Consider the following 19944-nt stretch of genomic DNA (forward strand, 5'->3'; position numbering starts at 1 on the left):
TCATTATTACATTCCTCTTTAACTACATTTTTTTTAATATATGCTTGATTTAAGACATATTGCATGTTTTTCTACCTTATTTGCTTCTGTATCCAAAACGTTTCTTTTTTTGGTTTAAAATGTTTCCAAAATGTTCAAGTTACAGTATTATTATTACTATTCTTTATTTATTTATTTATATATTTTCTTCATTCAATAATCGGAAAAAGTATAAAATGTAAAATCGGCCATGGAGTTGGAGATTAGAGAGAGAAGAGGGAGAGACCGGTAGGCGTAGGTGCAGTGCGAACAGTTGCAGTTCCTCATTCCAATTTCCAAGTCTCAACCATAACCAATTCCCATTTCTCACCGCTCTCCGGAATTTCCCCCAAAACACGAGCGAATTAAAATGGCGGATCCGATTCCGGCGCCACCAAGATCCGCCACGGACCTCTTCTCCGATCCACTCGACGCCCACCCGCTGTGGTTCAAACCGGCGTCGTTTCTCTCCCCGGACTTCGACTCCGAATCCTACATTTCGGAGCTCCGAACCTTCGTCCCCTTCGACACGCTCCGTTCGGAGCTCAACAACTACCTCTCTTCTCTCAACCACGAGCTCATCGACCTCATTAACCGCGACTACGCCGATTTCGTCAACCTCAGCACCAAGCTCGTCGACGTCGACGCCGTCGTGGTTCGTATGCGCGCGCCGCTCGTGGAGCTCCGGGAGAAGATCGAGCAGTTTAGAGGATCCATCGAGGTTTCGCTTGTCGCCATTAAGAACCGCTTGAAGCAGAGATCTGAGGTGGCCTCCGCTAGAGAGACTCTGGAGCTTCTTCTCGACACGTTTCACGTCGTTTCTAAGGTAGCGCCTTAATTGTGCCTCTGATTGGTTTTTAGATGTAGTGGAATGGAATTGAAGATCCTGATGGCATTTGTTCTGTTTTTGATGAAGGTTTTACAGAATTAACCTAGTGTGATCTCGCTGTTAACTATGATGTGATGCATTTGCTTGAGTAGTAAGGTTAATAGATTCTTTTTTTGGTGTATAATGGCGGTAATCAGAATAGAGACTAGGATTTCTTGCCATAGTCCAAGGCCTCTTAATAGATTATGGTATTCTTTGTTTATTTGCTTCGTTTGAGTAAGAACCTGTAGCGGTAGTTTCATTGTTAGGTTTATGTTGAGGGAGGTTTCTAGAACTGGTTAGTTTTTATTATTCATCATAGCTTTCGATAAGACGTGTTTATTTCAATAGATTCTTAGATTGATTTTTTGAAATGTTGGGATTGAAACTGAAGGACTATTGTATGTGGTAAATTTGTGTGATTGCAGGTTGAGAAGCTGATAAAAGAGTTACCTAGTGTACCCACCGATTGGTCAAATGGAGATGTAAATTTGTCAGAGAGGAATAACTTGAGCAATGGAGTTTCTGTGCAGCATGTTGAGAATGAGACAAGTATCAGAGAGACTCAAAGCATGCTGCTGGAAAGAATTGCCAGTGAGATGAATCGACTAAAGTTCTATGTTACACATGCAAAGGTTTGTTTTAATTTTTTTTTTTTTTTCACTTTTGTTGTTTGTTCTGTGTAAGGTGTGTTGATACTTGCAATGATAATTTTCAGAAAAAAATTGTAAATCATTTGGCAGTTAAGTTTAGTAGAAACTAGAAAATGGAGTTGGAATTGGATGCAGAAGCTTGGCATGAACCAAGGATATATCATTTTATGGGTGTGTTGGTTGTTATTTCTCATTGTTAATGTATTGATACTTCCAATTAACATTCATTAAGAACAAAAAGGGAACCTGTAACGGACAAACCAAACCATATATGTATTTTTATTATTGAAGTTTACTGTGCATTTTCATTCTGCTATAATTAGAGTTGTTTCGGAGTGGATAAGTCTAGAAAGGAAGCATTTATGTTCAGGACTACTGTTTCTTGTGTCATTGCTCCATTGAAAGGAGTGGATTAGTACTTAAATTGTGTGCAGATAAGGTATTTAAGATTGTAAAGCGATTTTTAGGAAATAAAATTTGGTTTAAGAATCATAGTATTGGGTCCTGCCATCCTGCGTTAATTAGTAGCTTTTTGAGTTTGTCCTATATCTGTGGGTAGATAGATAGATATGCGCCTTGAAGTTTTGCAGAAGTTTTATGGATGTTAATGTATTTATTCCTTTTAACATTTTTTGTCTTAGTGTTTTATAGCTGTGAGTGAGATTCATAGTAAAATAGACCTTTTCAAGGCCTTGGTACATTCTGTGCTCATCTCTTTTTCTCTATTATGCCAGTACAGAACCTTCCTTTTATTGAGAATATGGAGAAGAGGATTCAAAATGCAAGCCTAACAGTAGATGCAAGCTTGGGACATTGCTTTGTAAATGGTTTGGAGCACCGGGATGCAACTGCAATTTACAATTGCTTACGTGCCTATGCTGCCATAGATAACACCAAGAATGCTGAAGAAATTTTTCGACTTACTGTTGTGGCTCCATTGATACAGAAGATTATCCCACATGGATCATCGGCTGTGGTTGCTGGATCATCTGGGGATGGTCTTGAAAATGATTATCAACTAATTAAGGAGTGCATTGATAAAGATTGTAAATTTTTATTGGAAATTACTTCAGCTGGTATGTTGTCTGACTTTCTTCTTGCTACTTTATTTTCCAAGAACAAATTGGACCTTTTTCGGTCAATCCGTATGATTTCTTGGACCCTGTCAATCCTTGATAAGGCATTCCTTTGTCCTTCTTAGTCTTTAAAAATGAAAAATTCTTAATTATTTACATGTATTGTTAGCTAGACTATTTGTGGTCATGCTGTGGTTTTGATGAAAATGCCATTCATACGTATCAAAAGACTGTAAAATATAGAATTGCTATATTTACAATTTTACATATAAGCTTGGTCTTTGGCGCAGAAAATTCAGGTTTGCATGTCTTTAACTTCTTAGCCAATTCTATCCTTAAAGAGGTTCTCTCTGCAATTCAGAAGGGAAAACCAGGTGCATTTTCTCCTGGAAGACCAACAGAGTTCTTGAAAAATTACAAATCAAGCTTAGATTTCTTGGCTTATCTAGAAGGTACTACTAATTATATATCTTTTCACCTTGAGAAACAAAAAAGAACAAAGAAAAACAGGCTTCAATTTACAAAGAACTATGTTGATTTAATATATGATTTGATAGTACATTTGCTAATTTTATTGTTCATACATTTCCTTAAGATTACTTATTCACTGGTATTATAACATTTAATTTTATGCAAGGTTACTGTCCATCCAGATCTGCTGTTGCTAAATTTCGATCTGAAGCAATTTATAATGAATTCATGAAGCAATGGAATATTGGAGTATATTTCTCTTTGAGGTACTTATGCTGCTTTAAAATGGTCATTACTTTAGATTACTTGTATTGCTCTCTGACATGGAAATCATATCTGCAATTGCCTCAGGTTTCAGGAAATAGCAGGATCTCTAGATTCTGTGCTTACAACATCCAGCCTTATCCCTGTTCAAAATTCAGATGCTGGTGAAGCAAATTATCAAGGTTTAACATTAAAGCAAAGTGTTACTCTGTTGGAGAGTATGAGATCATGCTGGAGAGAAGATGTTCTTGTCCTTTCTTGTTCTGACAGATTCCTTCGGTTATCCTTGCAGCTTCTTTCTAGGTCAGTTTAAGTTGGGATGTCAAGAATTTGTGTTGTATTTTTGGTGCTGATAGAACAATAACCAATTTCTCTTTGAACTTGCAGATACTCACATTGGCTCTCATCTGGACTGACTGCTCGCAAGAACCATAACACAAGCACAAGCTCTGGGTGTGAATGGGCTGTTTCAGCTGTCATAGATGACTTCATTTTTGTATGCATCATGTCTTCACTTTATATTTGTATGCATCATGCATTTATTTAACTCGCATTCTGTATGTTGAAGTAAAGCTTGAATTTGCTGCTTCAAATACTCTATACCCCACACATGCCCAAAATTATGCTCAAGTCTTCTACCAGATTTTTTTCTGAAGTTCCATGCGAGGAATGGTTAAAAAAAATGACAATGCGCATGATGAAATAACATTAGCATCACTTGGATTGTTTTCTAGATATGCAAAATAAAGATATTGGTTGTACTTTACCTGAAATATAACAAATTTTAAATGATTTTTAGGTTATTCACGATATAAGATATTTGGAGGAGCAGGTTCGTGGTGATTACCTACAACATGTGCTTCAGCTTTTATCTTCATGTTCCCCTGATGTTCTGGAATCAATAAGGCAGAGCATTTTACTGAGTGGTCAATCATTAAAATCTTTAGAACCTTTTGTCATTAAAGCAGTGGTGGAGTCACTTGTGGAAAAGTCAGTTGAGGTATGTTATAGTCTCAGGTTTATTCGTTAAATTGGTTGCAATATTCAGATATGGGATTGTATAATTACTATATATATTTGCAATCTTCTAGAATTTATTTTTTCTTCCCTTCCTCTTCAATTCACTCATTTCTTTCTCTTGTTCAAAAATAATTTAGGACTTGAGACAAATGAAGGGGATAACGGCAACCTATAGGATGACCAATAAACCTCTTCCTGTGAGGCATTCACCATATGTTTCAGGGGTATTACGGCCCCTTAAGGTATGCAGTATCAATCAAGTATCATGGTTTATTTTATTTTCACCTCGCTCTCTTCTTTGCATTGGTGGCTTGATTTCAAGTTAATGCAATGGTGATATTTTCAATGTTTCCAACAGATTTGGGTTTCTAAAGTGAGAATATGTATAATTCACCTTTAATTTAAAATAGGCTTAAATTTGTTTTAGTCTTTTAAATATGGGGGAATTTAATTTTGGTATCTTAAATTTAAAATTGTTTTTTTAGTATCTGTAATTTCAAAGAAACTTGTTTTAGTCCTTCAAGATCACTAGCAGCATCATTGATAAGGATAGATTGAGTTAGTTGTGCAATATTAGTTGGGTGGATTTAATGTAACGTCTTCACACGTTCATTAACAAGGGGTGTTAGTAAGTGGGTTTTATGTGACAAATTCAGTAATAACTATAGGTGAGTTTTTTTTTTGGACTAATTTACTAACAAAATTTGAGCATTGGGATTGAATCAAGTTTTTTTTTTTTTTTTTTTCAAATTACATGGATTAAAAAATCAATTTTAAATGAGAGATCCAAAACAAATTTAACTCGTATATGAGGAATTAAAAAGTAAAAACATATTTAAACTTTTAAAGTATGTTAAGTTTTCAATGTATTTCATTTCCAATCAACGGTAGATCTATCTTTACTTTCTTGCTTCACGCATATCACTTTATAGGAGTTAAATCAATTTTGGGTAGAATGTCGAGTCTGATGGCATGATCATAGGACAAACTTCAAAATTTAGTCATTACACTGGTGGTTCCAGTTGTCTGAAACTAGTGAAACTACGTTCATGGAAATTTAGTCTAATTTGATATGATGGTTGGCAGTTATGATTCATGTGCCCAATTTTAAACCCTCTTTTGTTCTCTACAATCAACATATGCTAAAAAATGAAGGTAACATTGAATAGCCCTCTTAAAAAAAAGAAGCCAAAAGTTTATGTATGAATGTGTTGATATTTTTGGGTTCTGTAATTTGTAAGAAATATTTTTTATAATTTTCAATTGGAGTGCATTGTTATACCTAAAATCATTAATGTATATTGATGGCATGCCAATACATCCCAGGCATTTTTGGATGGGGAAAGAGCTACAAGATTTTTGGCCAGTGAAACCAGGAATGAAATACTCCTTTATGCTGCAACTGAGATTACTGACCGTTATCATGAATTAGCTGCTGACCTTGTTAGCGTGGTAAGTGTCCAAATTCAAAATACATTGATGGAATTCATGGATTCTATGTTAGAACTTGTTTTAATAAACTTTAATCATGATCAGGCAAGAAAGACAGAGTCTTCGCTCCAGAAAATTAGGCAGAGTGCACAAAGACGAGCTGGAGCAAGTTCAGATATCTCTGATAATAACGTGTCTGACACCGATAAAATCTGTATGCAGTTGTTCCTTGATATTCAGGTTGGTATAATACTTATTATTACCCTTACCAGTGTGATCTTTCATTCTTGCATATACAACTCATAAATCTCAATCTCATGGCTTCTGAATGAGTTTTTGAGTCAGTTTCCAGCAAACTGACTGCTTTCATAATTCATTTACATAATGTTCCTCTGACAGTCTTACTGCTTCCATTTACGTAACCTTCCTCTTGCAAATTGTCACCAGGAGTATGCCCGTAACCTCTCTGCCCTGGGGATTGAAGCAGTCAATATTGCATCCTACCGTTCATTATGGCATTGTGTGGCTCCTGCAGATAGGAAAAATGCAATTAGTCTCTAAGAGTTTGCTCCTATGGAGTTAATGCGGCTTGTAGATTGTTTTCTTCCTGAGTCAAGAATTTCTTTTTGTAACTTAATTATGAAATTCGTATTATAGCTTTACACAATAATCACAGGTTATCATCGTTCTTAAAAGGGAAGAAAAAAAATATTTTGCTCGTAACTGTTATCTTTAAGGGTCTCTGTTGTCACTACGATGGCAGATGTGTGATATTCTTTGTGGCATGTTTCTTATCACCATTCTTTCAAATTTGTGCAAACATGCGGCCAGCTTTTTCCATTTTTTATTTTATTGTCTGGCAGATGAAATATACTGTTGTATACTCTATTTTCTTTTTGATGCTTTGTATATCCCAATGTTTGCTTTTCAGTTACAGCCTAAGCTTGTGTTTGGTAGAGTGGGAAGAAATAGGTGAGTAATAGTGTAGAGAAATAAAAAGTGAAGAAAAATTGGTAAGGAATAAAATAAAAATTTAGTTATTTGATTAAAGAAAAATAAGTAAAAAGTGCGTAAAAAAAAAAAAAGGTATATATAAGAGAGAGAAGAGATAAACAAAATAAATAAAATGAGGTCTATCACCTTTTAATTTTCCTCTTTTCTATTTTTTTTAATCAAAAAAATTTCTTTCATTTTTACTCTCTTATTTCCACTTCCTTCACCCTATTTTTTATCCATTTCTTCTCTATAAAATAGGACAGTAATGTAATTCACCGGTGCGAGCCTAAATTAAGTTCCAAGCAGAATTTGATATTTGTATTTTACCTTTCAATATATGCTGATTGCTGATGGTATCTATTGTATTTTTCTTCCACCTTTTTCATTTTCCAAAATGTTTTTAAGTTATATCATTTTTATTTATTTATATATGTTTATTCAATTCAATAATCGAAAAAGGTATAAAATGTAAAATTGCCAGACTTGGAGATTAGAGAGTAAAGAGGGACACTACGTTAGGCTTACGTGCACTTGTAGTGGTTACAAGTCGCAACCATAAACACAATTCCTCAGTCAAACTTTATAAAAGATAACTGACATATTAACACACTCCTTATTATTTAGTGAGATTGATTTAAAAATTTAGTTTAGGGTTTATTCTAAAATACAAATTAATGGATTTAGTCTAAAATTTAAATTTTATGAGTATAATTAATAATTATTAAAAAAAACATAGAATCAATTATATCATATAATTAAAGTAAAATAAATAAATATCCTGACCACGGTAAGTTTAATAACTTTGTAAAAGAACATCAAATACATCCTAATATGATAATTCTTAACATAAATAACAGCATTATTAAATTTTAAGGATTTTTTTTCCTATTTTGACACGTTTCAAAATTTTAGTAAAAGGATATCCATTTTAATCAAATTGAGTTCTTTTTTGAGGTGTGACATTCACGTGTTTAATAACTCATATTCTATATTAAATTTCAACGATCTAACCATTAAATTTAAAGTTTTTAATGCATAGATTAAATTTATAAATTTTAAAAAAATTTAAAAATTATTTAATACTTCATTTCATTAATTTAAATTGACGGATAATCATAAAATCATTTTATACATTGATTTGAATTTATGAAACAAAGTATTAAATGATTTTCAAATTTTTTAAAAATTTGAAATTTGATCTATACATTAAGAACTTTAAATTCAACGGTTGGATTGTTGAGTTATTGAATGAAATAAGTCTAGATAGATTTTCTTCTAAAGTGAATAAAACCCTCCTCTTTTAGCAAACCTAAATGCATACGACTGGTGCATGAAACCAAATAGCCAAATAAATAAATATGATGGGCAAAAGAGGTCTTTAATTGATAAACTTGAGAAAAGTTTGTAATGCAATTTTAACATGCACATGTCTGCACCCAATATTTAACTTAATTGCAAACTCTCATAAAAGGTAAGGGTGTAAGTGGGTACGGGTAACCCGTGAATCTAAATTGATCCAAATCAACCCAATAAGTTTGAATTAGATTTTTTCAGTGTTCAGATCAGACCCAACTCAACTCAATCAAAACCTGACACTATATGGGTCATGTAACAGGTTGTGTTTCTAATTTGTTACCGATCATCTACTCAAGATAATACTCACTGTCACTCTTACTTAGTAACAAGTTTTGTATTTTAGTTTGATAGCATTGTAATAATATAATATATTCATTTTAAATTTTATTTTGTATTAATTAATGTTGATTTTTTAAGTTGATAATAATATAAAAAATTAATAAATTTATTTTAGAATTTAATTTGTATCATTATTTGTTTCATAGGTTGATAACATTGAATTTACGAACATATATCAAATGAGTTACATCTATTTTGAAATATTTAAATTTTTACAATAAATAAATAAATATAATTATGTTAACCCGATTAACCCAATTTAATCAAACTCATTCGTGATTAAGTTGGGTTGGATTAAATTTTTTTAAGTTTTTTACAAATTTGATCTAATCCAACCCATTAAATTTTAATTGAGTTAAATAAATTTATTTAATTCGACTCAACTCAACCCAATCCATTTGCACTCCTAATAAAGGTCATATATTTAGTGACGTTAGTTTGAACTCTCTAAATAAATATTTTTCTTTTCATAAGTTCGGTCAAGAAGATTAAAAGAAATAATTATTTCCTAAAAGTTACTTAACACTGTGATGCCAGAGGGCTCAGACCCATTCACTTTCCAAATGAATAATAGAGCCAAACTTGTCCTTCTTTAGCCTATAGTTATAATTATACGCGTGTTTACAACATTATACATACTAGGCAGATTGTTCCTATATTTTAAAAATAATTGGATACCGATTATAATAAGAGAAAAAAAAAATAATAATTACCACTTATGAGTAATAAGAAGTTTTTATTCCTGATAGAAATGTAACTTAACAAAAATTCTCATTAATTTATTTTTTTAAGAAAGTTGAGAAGAACAAAATAGATCCTTTAAAAATAGAAGATATTTTTATTATTTATTATATATATAATTAATCACCTATACACGGTCAGTGTAAAGTTTTTTTACACTGACAGTCAATTAGAGCCGTTAATAATATCTTTTCATCTGTTCATTTAATTAAATTAAAATAAAAAAAGTACTACTAACGACTTTGATTGATTGCTAATGTAAAAAAATTTACACTGACAATGTATAGGTGATTAACTCATATATATATATATATATATATATATATATATATATATATATATATATATATATATATATATATGGCAAACACAGTCGATTGATCTGGTTTAACTCGTTTAAAAAAAAAAAAAAGCAAATAAAAGACTAAAAGAGTCAAAAACCAGTTGCAGTTAAGAACCCTTTTTAGCTTCTGTGGAAACAAAGGAGAACAGAAGCGAAGCTTACAAACAAACGACCCTGATCAAGTTCCGATTGGAAAAACCCAAACTTCTGCTTCCTTAGTGTGTAGTTGCTCGTGATTATATGCGTGGTTACTAATCAGATCAATACTAAAGATAGGAATAAACTCCAACATCTGTTACTGTTTTTTCCACTTGCAATCATTTTGTTTTGCTTTCAAACTAAGAATCGTCCGTACCAAAGTAGCGGTCACCAAATTCTCCTAACCCTGGTATGACACGGGACTGGTCATTTAAACCTTCTTCAATCTCCGATGTGATGAGTTTCAGATGCGGAAAGTGTTTGCAAACACAATGTATTCCCTCAGGAGCCTGAAATGAGTTTTGAAATTTACGGTACTTGTATTCATCAAACACAAGATATTACTAGTATTCAATTGAATATAACTTACAGAAATGAGGTTAAGGAATATTATCTGGGACTCTGGAACTCCCTTCTTTATAAGAAGCTCGATTGCTTGGCTAGCAGTGTTACCTGGATATTTATTAAGGTGCTTATTGCCAGCAGAAAGAAGTGGCGGTGTCATGCATAAATGAACAAAAAAAGGTAAATAAAGAACTTGTTGGACTGAAGCTTCGTAAGTTAACAGTGATCTAATGTTAAACTAAAATTCTGTTTCGTAATCTGGTCTCGAAAATGCCAAACTTTGCTGTAATATATTATTATGCATCTAGTACCTCCCGAGTAATTGGTTGTACAGCAGTGTTCAATAATAAGATTTTACTAACAAATCTTATAGTGAAATTTTAGAAATTTAAATTTAAATAAATAAATATGTGAGCATTAAGGAGTTTGATGTACAAATAAAGAACGAAGACGGTGCATGCAAAAAGATACTGACCTGTACCAAGTACTGGGTCCATGAGAAGAACATGTCTCTCTGAAATATCTTTAGGAAGCTTCTCATAAATAAGCTAATGGAATGGAAAACATTGTAATAATTACATGTGCAGAGTTGTATCTTCTATTATCTTATACACAAATACAACAAATTCACGAAAGAATAAGCAGAGTCAAAAAGGAACATTGATACCTGGGTTTCACCACCTTCACCATCACCACGGTGAATGAGAATTTTTCCTATCTTTATTCCTTTGCAGCAAGCACGCAAAGCATTTTCCATGCTTTCGCCGCTGAAATATTATAAAGGAAACCAACTGTAATTTTTATTTTTGTATAATTAAAATGACTGACTTAATGAGAATAATTAAACGATCCAGCATAAAATTGCCAAGAAGTTACATCAACACGCATTTTTTCACACTTCAGATTAGGAGTTACACACACATATATATATATCATATGAAATTTGTTTCAGACCGAATAATTTTTTTTATCAGATATTGGATTTGGAACTAAAACTTTATACTGGACAATGGTATCTTGAAAAAACAATTGCTAACGAGTTTGTATCCCAACTTTACTATAAGAACAATTAATACAACCAGAGTCTTGAACAACAGTCAACAATGGAGTATGGACAACTAGACTATGAAGTATTGTATTGACAGCAAACCTTTCTAACAAGGAAAATTACCTTCGAATAATGGATACTCCGCACAATTTCTTACAAAAATCAACTCCAGTATAAATTGAGCCTGAAATGGGATAACAAGAAAAAATTGTGGAGTCTGTGAGTACTTATAAACAGCAGGAAAATGTTGAGATGAGGATGGTAAAACGTGAATAAATGAAACACTTGTTCGCAAATTCAAAGGATGGAAAGATTTTTCCTCTCCTTTAGATAGACGTCACAGACCTGTAGGTGTGATAACTTGTTTCTCTGTAAACGGTAAGTAACCAAGACCATGTTCCACTACCTGTGAAGTCGGTGACACTAAGATTATTTATTAAGAGGCGCTGTAAATCCTGTCTAAAGCTCAAAGCCACTACCTACCAAACGAATTAGCCGATCTGAATAAAAAACAAAATCATGCTTTGATATGTCCTTGTCACGAATAAGAGTGTGCATGCCTCTAGTCTGTAAGAAGGCTTCAAAATTAGAAATAAATTAGCATACGAAATATTTCCGTGGGGGAAAGAAGCAAACAGAAAATTTTAGAGGGAAGATGATGGAAGATGAAAATCACCTGGAAAGTGGACTGTATAACATTCAAATTGGGATATATCTTGCAGAGGTTATGTTGGCCAAGCTTAGTGCGAATATGTTGAACAATCAAGTCAATTGCTACACGATTTTCTCCCCCACGAGGTATGATAATGTCAGCATATTTTTTGGACGGAAGAATAAAATCATCGAAGGCAGGCTTAACAAATTTTGCATACTGAAAGTACAAGAAAGATTTTGCATATCAGCCACCAAATTTCATGTATTGGTAACAATCAGAAGTTCGGGTTGAACAAAGCCTAACCAAATTCAGGCTATAAGCAAACAAATTGTTTCATGCATATCACGGTATCATGTCACCAATGAGATTTAAGTTCAGAGATACCGCCCTCCAACAACTATTACTATTAGCATATTGTTTTCTAGTCTTCTTTCATCCTTGAGAACAGATATAGGGCCCCAATACAAACAGCAAAATATTATCTTTATACCCAAACAAAAGAAAGAATTTTTTCCTTTTTGAGAAAAAAAATTGAAAAAGAAAGACAACGTCATAATCCAAGAGTTTCGGGCATTTGTTGGTTGCATATTATATGACAATCCGATTTTGACTCGAAGCATATGTCCTTTACAATTAATGGGACCGAGTCATTGTTTCGGGCAACCGGATCTTCCACACAATAATTTTTCCGAATGGGATTCAGGAAGAATTTCAGAATGGGCATTGGTAGCATTATTTGTTTCTTGTCGATCTAAATAAAAAATCTCTTTTATTTTATCATCTTAATAATAAACAATTAGTTTTGGTAAATGGTAATTCCTGACATCTGTCAGTCTGATGTATGTAAAGATAATAAGTCTTGCCTGTTCCAGTACAGAGTGTACATCTCTACCCCTCTCAACAGTATCCCGTCTTATTCTGCGGGCAAGCCTTACATCTGGATCTGTATAATATGCAATGCAATATCAGTATGACGACAAGAAAATATAAAACCACCGACAATTTCAATAGAAAAATTATTTTCTCATAAAATTGTCGCCATTTATCATCTCAAACTATTTAGTTATTTACGATGAAAAGAATCTGCCAGAAAGGAACAAGAACTTTAGATGGACCAGCAGAACAGTAAGCAAAGTCTCTCACTGTACCAAATCACATGATTTCTAATTCCGCTCATCATAGTTATGTAGGGTACTTTTCCAATGCGAATGACGGTTAGAAGAGTAACATGTTAGTTTGTTTTAATCTCTGGATAGGATGTATAGATCCACATAGATTCATGATGTTCAGGAAACTATAACACAGCAATTTATATTACCTCAAATCATCCAAAAAAACTTGTCTAGCATACTTTTGTTAAGTGATAATAATGTTAAAACTTGAAAGGCTGGATGGATGACTATACATATAGTCCGTGGTTTATGACCAGCTTTGATCAGTTCTAGTGCTATAGCGGAAATTTGCCAAAATCAAGTTCGATGTGGGTAACTTATCTAACCTGTAATAGATGGTATAAAAAGCTTGAAACGTTAAATAAAATGGAAGAGCAATAGACCTGCATCAACAAATATCTTCATATTCATCATGTTGCGGACACGTTGTTCATGAAAAACCAATATACCCTCCAGAATGATTACTTCAGATGCATTCACCTGCCAAATAATAATAATAATAAAAAAAGAATTAAAATCGTCCCTAAATTTTCATTTTGTACAAATACTGCACCTCCAATCATAATTATCTAAAAACATCTAGCAACTCAGGCCCAATAGACCATAGTGAAGAAAGGGCATTAACATTAAATTTAAAGAAAACTTATTCAATAAACCAATGGTATGAATTAGAAAATTATACCCTTTCTTCTTCTGAATAAAACAAATACAATTTCAGGCATGCTTAGATAGATACACAGGCAAGAATATCAAGTGTATGATATCGACCGTTGGCTCTTTAGGAGCTTTGTAACTGCAAAGATTCAACCTGAGCTACAAATCTGAGAACAAATGATATCAACACCTCAATCTAGCTTAACACGTCAGAAGATAACCTGTCGAGATCTGTCAGAAGATCTCTGGTGAAGCTTAAAATCATATATTGGAACCTGAACTGACTGTCCAGATTTGAGCTTACTGATGGTTTCTACGAGTTGCTCTGTGTCAAATGCATCTACCAAAACCATAACACATGGTTAGAATTACAATCATAAAAGAATTATTTAATAATTAAGGCTATAGCTACCGTACTAGGATGATCAAAATTATACTCATGAACGTGTTTCAACTCATCATTTGTCAAACCGCGGTAGAATGAATCCTACAACAGTAAATCAATAACAGATCATTAATCAAGCCACTAATAATTAAAGTGAATTCATCTGTATTCGCTTTCAGATTAATTAAGCATAATGCAATTAACTCGGCTGCAATTACAAAGAAGAAATTCAATGATTCCACTGCGATCCAAATCCAATACCACCACGACAAGATTACAAGTAGAGAATCGCAGAGACCTGACAGACGAGCACAACTCTGTGATCTTGCAGTTGCTGAATGATCATGTCACACACTGTGGTTTTCCCCGATGCAGTGCCTCCAGAGACACCTGATCCACGCAGAGAACACAAATCGAATCGAAGGACACGTGAAGAACACACGCCATTAGATTTCTCTCCGACGAGAAAATGCAGGAAAATTATCGTAACTAATGTTTCGAGATTGTAGGTTCTTTTCCAACAGTAAGATCAAATCTATCCGCGAGAGAATTCAAAACAAGATGTTCATTCAATCAGAGTAACAAGAAAATTGAAGAGAGAAAAAAAATGATGTGTAGTTGGGGAGCAAGTGGAGCATAAATTAATTATGATTTTGCAGGGAACGAAAGTGATAAAAATAAAATGGCAAATGTAAGAAGAAAAAAGATGAATATGAATGGTTGTTGGGAGTATATATAGTTACCGATGACGAAGGGGTGATGTGAGGATGTTGGAGAAGAAGAGGAGGTGGTTGAAGGATGCCAACCGGAGAAGTGCGCACCGGAGAGAACCTCTATAACCATATCCATTGCCGTTGTTTCTGCCTTAGTTTCTTATCACTCCCCTGCGCTGCGCCCATGCTTTCACCTTCTAACGCTCTTATATACGTATGCGTTTGCGGGCTCTACACCGCTCACAATTCAACTCACAACTCCACCGCATTCTTTTTTTACTCTCTAAATCATTCTGTTCTTCTTTTTTCTTGTTTTTAAATTTATTTTCATCTTTTATTTTTAAAAATATTTATTTTAATCTTTATCTCTTAAATTTAGGTTCTTTTTAATTTTTTAATTATTTTTAATAATTTAAGACTTAAATTTATCTCATTAAATTCACTTAAATAAAAATTATTAATTATAATTAAAATTTAAATCGAAAGTGTAATTAATATATATAGTGAAATAAGAGGTTTTAATAGATATAATTTCATGCTATTTTTTAATTGTTTATGAAATATTTATAAGTGAATTTAATATTATAAATTTTATGTCTTGAGTAAAAAATTAATTTAAAATTGAGTCAAAATTAAAAATAATTATTATTTTAAAATAACTAAATTGATCTAAATAAAAATAAATAAATAATTAAAATGAACATTTTAACATATAAAAGATCAAAATAAATATAAAAATTAAAATAAATGATCAAAAGTATAATTTGAGGTTTTTTTTTTTTTTTTTTTTAACGTTATCATTGGTTAGCACAAATAGTATAAGATTTGGTCTAATTTAAGTTTTTCTTGACTCAAGTTCAACTTCCTATGACTAAAATTTTACTTTGGCAAGTATATATATAAGGAGATCTCTTAGTGCCAGACTATAAAAATCCTCTTGTGGGTTTTTACTAACCCTCAGTTCAACAAATAAAACTTTGAGTCAAATCAAACATTGTTAAGCTTCAATTAATCATTAAATAGATAATGATATTTGGTCTGAGGATTCTCTGCATACCATTGATTCCTTAATCAGTAGTCATGGAGATGTCATCCCCTATCTACCATTTTACATAAAAACAAGTTTTCTTTATTAGATTATATTTCTTCCATAAATATTGTGACAATCACATCCTATTTTAAATATATTTTAATTCTTATTTTAAAAAATAATAATATGTACATCTAAAATTAATTTAAAAAAGTGTTTAATCATAAACTAGCACGGATGATAAATAAATTAAATGACTTTCATAATAAGTATTTTAAAAGTTATATGCGTATGACAAATGAATTAAATGACTTTTATAATAATTATTTTAAAAGTTATATCATATACCCACAATGATTTCTAATACTTTCATGTTATATTTAAAAGTTGAAGTTTGAAATTTATAATAAAAAAAAAAAATAAGAATCAAAATCACATCACTAAGATTTTAAGTATATAAAAAAATGTATTATATTTTTATTCAATTTATTTTTACACTATCATTTATTATAAAACATTATAAATAATTTTGAAGAAAAAAAAGTATGCACCTCCAAACTAAAAGTGTCAAAATAGGATACAAATTTTCAAGAACTAAAAATAAATTTGAAATAATTTATAGAATTCAAAATCATATTTTACCCTTTTTAAAAATATAATACATAAAAAATTAATAATAAAATAATGTAAATTTATACTCATGTTATAGTTTTATATTTAAATATAGAATAATTTTATTTTTAAAGGAAATATTAAATAATATAAAATATTATCTGACAGTTGTACAATTCTTTTAAAAATTGTGGACTCTTCTTAATTATGGATTCAGAGTGCTCATACCTCTAGACAATTCTTGAAATTGACCTTATTTCAAACACTAAGTACATATTAATCTCTAGTAATTTGGGTTTCAATTATATAAGTACAATTTTTTTACATTAATTATTATCTTCATTTTCTCCTCAAAATAAATTAATTCTTAGAAGAAGAAGAAACTATTTCTTTTATGTTTAACATAAATAAATAATTTTTTCAATTCTAGTAAAATTATTATAAAAAAAAACTATTTCTTTAAATATTTAACATAAATATATACTTAATTTTCAATTTTGATATCAGCAAGAATAACATTACTTGTATTTTAATTAATGTATATAGGTTAAATTAAAAAAAAACTTAAAACGTATTTAAATTGTAATAATCTTATTTTTCTAAAAAAATTGCAGCAATTTAAATTATAAGATTTGGTTTAATATTATTAAAATAATCATTGCTCATTTATTTTTTGCATGATGATACATATTTAAAAAAACAAAAAAGTTGTGTAAAATTATTATATGAATTTTAAGGAAATCCTGTCAAATTATCTAAAAATGGAAATCGCTTTTTTAAGTAATATTTAAAAGATTTTATCTTATTTTATTTTGTCTAAGTATCTCGGTACGAATTTTTTAGCAATATAATATTTTTTTTTATATAAAAATTACAAGATTAACAACTGTGCAGGTTTATTTACCACACTAGAACCATTTATTGTACATGCTCAGAATTCGATTTCCCGGGAATCGAATTCTGAGCTTCAAAGTGTTATTTTTTTTGTTTTTTCTACTCAGAATTCGGTTCCCGGGGAACCGAATTCTGAGTTGTTTAAATTTTTTTTTCTTCGTGTTTGTGGGGAAATTTTGGGCAGATATTAAAAGTGGAAGGGCTCGTTTCGAAAGCAGAACGAGCCGTTCTGCTTAAAGCCACAAAGTCATTTTGTTGGAATTAAAACGGGCCAAGAACAGGCCAAGAACGGGCCGTTCCAGAATTAAGAATGAACAGAAAAATAGACCCATGAACGACCCGTTTTAAAGAAATTTTTTAGTCATTTTTTTAACCTGGAACGGGCCGTTCTTGTTTTAGAACGGCCCGTTCCAAAATAGAAATTTACACATGTTTTTGAATGTGGAACGGCCCGTTCTAGGAGCTGTTTTCACGAAAGAGAACGTAGTTTGGAACGGGCCGTTCTGGTTTTGGAACGGCCCGTTCTGGGCAAACAGTAAAAACGCATGTTTTCCTATAAATAGGCCCTCTCCGCTTCATTTTTTTCATACGATTTCAGCTAAGTTTCTCTCCTTTATTCCTTCCCTGTACTGCTTCTGATTCACCTTCATAGTAAGAAATTCTTTTTTTGGTTCAATTTTCATTAACCAGATATAAAAAATGTTGTTGTGGAAGCAAAATGAGCATAGGTTTGCCTTCATTGGTAGAACGGTAAGTTTAGCACTTTCGTTATTTACTTTAAATTTCAATGAACTTGTAATAAATTAGTACTAATTTTGGTAATTATTGTAGGAGACTGAGAATATTATTTGTTCTTACTGTCATTCAATGCCAGAACCCCACCCTCTAATTGTTCCTATACTAGAGGAAGTTGGTTTTTCTGGGGTTGCAAAGCTCAGACATCTAAAAGTGGATCACGCATTAATCACAGCTTTGGTTGAAAGATGGAGACCTGAGACTCATACATTCCATTTTCCAACCGGAGAGTGTACCATAACACTAGAGGATGTTGTACTTCAACTTGGCCTAAGAGTTGATGGTTTACCAGTCATTGACCCAACATTATATGACTGGGAGGAAATGTGCTCCACCTATCTCGGAATCATGCCAGTTAAAGGTGAGTCACTAATTGGCTCTATGATTAAGTTAAAGTGGTTAAGAGAAAATATGTTAGAATTACCAGAGGAACCATCTCAAGAAAAAATTGATGCATATTGTAGAGCTTATATATTAGGTTTAATAGGAGGTGTTTTGATGCCTAACAAAAAAGGCAATAAGGTACATCTTATGTATTTATCTTTATTAATAAATCTTAGAAGAACAAGACGATATAGTTGGGGGTCAGCTTGTTTAGCTATGTTATATAGGGAAATGTGTAGAGCTACAAATGTTAGCAGCAAAACAATGGGTGGTTGTGCATCTTTGTTACAGTCTTGGGCATGGCATCGCATGCCATATATTGCGCCTATTTCCAGGATACCAGCAACATTCCCTCTAGTCTGTAAATGGAGCGAGGGCAGAGTTTTAAACTTTCAAAATGTACCTCATAATGATGTTGTTGGATATAGATCAAGGTTTGATCACATTCAGAATGATCAGGTAACTCTTTAAAATCAAAGTTTTATTATTTTTTTTAATTTTCTTTTGTTTAGCATAATATGTTAACTAAAAAAGTTTAATTTTTTTGTAGTTTTTATGGGCGCCATATGCAGTATTGCAAACAACAATACCGATGCAAGCATATAGAGATGCTCTGCTATGGACATCATGCACCTCCATTATTTGTTTTGCAATTATTGAATGGCACCAATCTGATAGAGTGAAATTGCAATTTCGTCTCTTCCAGGATGTCCCTTCTCCACCGAATAATTTGGATAACCTGCACAACATTGACATGAGGGGAAGACAAGATGAAAATTGGGTTACAAGACATGCTCAATGGATCGACATATGGAACAATAGACGTGAGCACACATTGATGGGTCATCCAATGCAAGGCCCACTGCTTCACACACGAGAATACATGGAATAGTACATGGCCAATTCCATCTATTTTTTATCTGTGCCACGACTACTACAAGATCCAAGGACCCATCAACAACGAAGGACTTCCACAGCATTTGAGACTGGTGCAACTTCCATGCGATCGCATGAAGAGACTCGTCAGCATGTATCAAATCCTCACTACGTCACTCCTGAAGAAAACATAATTGACCGACGACATTCATTTGCAACAACTTCAGAGGATTTTTATACAAATTTGTTTGGAGTAGATTTTAGAACTCCATCTTCAGCACAATCATACATGCGATCTCTTTCTTGAGTATGCACTTCGAATAGCTTCATGACGATCAGAAATAAGGCACAACCCATCTTGCGGTGTTACATACCGCCTCAAGTTCTTAAGAAAAAAAACCATGCATCGCTAGTTTCCCCTTTCAACAACAGCAAATGCAATAGAAATTATGTTGTTGCGACCATCTTGCGCAACAACATAATGCATGGTACCATCCACTTGTACAATTGGTTTGCAGAAGGCAAAACCATCAATGCATGGTTTAAAGGTCCAAAATAACCTTTTGAATATAACACTCCCCTCGTCCAATAATTCACCTTGGTAAGC

General features: G+C 32.3%; 3 protein-coding genes across 4 annotated transcripts; 2 read left to right on the top strand and 1 right to left on the bottom strand.

Moving 5' to 3' along the window:
- The first annotated feature begins 209 nt into the window (after positions 1 to 209).
- LOC109791417 (oligomeric golgi complex subunit-like protein) lies at positions 210 to 6699 on the top strand. The gene is made up of 12 exons (XM_020350717.3): positions 210 to 844; positions 1315 to 1521; positions 2279 to 2615; positions 2906 to 3067; positions 3253 to 3352; positions 3438 to 3653; positions 3738 to 3846; positions 4150 to 4350; positions 4508 to 4612; positions 5697 to 5822; positions 5907 to 6041; positions 6249 to 6699. Exons 1-12 carry the CDS (start codon positions 389 to 391, stop codon positions 6360 to 6362), a joined length of 2268 nt encoding a protein of 755 aa, XP_020206306.1. The 5' UTR covers positions 210 to 388; the 3' UTR covers positions 6363 to 6699.
- A 2917-nt stretch (positions 6700 to 9616) lies between these two features.
- LOC109791416 (uridine/cytidine kinase UKL1, chloroplastic) lies at positions 9617 to 15025 on the bottom strand. 2 transcript variants are annotated; one of them, XM_020350716.3, is made up of 14 exons: positions 14777 to 15025; positions 14332 to 14423; positions 14066 to 14135; positions 13870 to 13988; positions 13378 to 13474; positions 12686 to 12765; positions 11844 to 12038; positions 11651 to 11734; positions 11513 to 11573; positions 11291 to 11351; positions 10787 to 10886; positions 10595 to 10667; positions 10145 to 10227; positions 9617 to 10064 (listed from the first exon to the last, which is right to left on the bottom strand). In XM_020350716.3, the coding sequence occupies exons 1-14, from the start codon at positions 14880 to 14882 to the stop codon at positions 9915 to 9917; spliced, it is 1371 nt and encodes a 456-aa protein (XP_020206305.1). In that variant the 5' UTR covers positions 14883 to 15025; the 3' UTR covers positions 9617 to 9914. The 2 variants fall into 2 exon arrangements, with proteins under 2 accessions (XP_020206305.1, XP_082931560.1); XM_083075434.1 differs by having other exon boundaries at positions 11513 to 11569; positions 11647 to 11734; positions 14777 to 15024.
- A 2956-nt stretch (positions 15026 to 17981) lies between these two features.
- Positions 17982 to 19353, top strand: LOC145958104 (serine/threonine-protein phosphatase 7 long form homolog). Its single transcript, XM_083074575.1, has 3 exons — positions 17982 to 18032; positions 18114 to 18920; positions 19012 to 19353. Exons 1-3 carry the CDS (start codon positions 17982 to 17984, stop codon positions 19351 to 19353), a joined length of 1200 nt encoding a protein of 399 aa, XP_082930701.1.
- Positions 19354 to 19944: the final 591 nt, after the last annotated feature.

The sequence above is a fragment of the Cajanus cajan genome, chromosome 5 (assembly GCF_000230855.2).
Source record: "Cajanus cajan strain Asha chromosome 5, NIPB_CcT2T_4, whole genome shotgun sequence".
Lineage (NCBI taxonomy): Eukaryota > Viridiplantae > Streptophyta > Magnoliopsida > Fabales > Fabaceae > Cajanus > Cajanus cajan.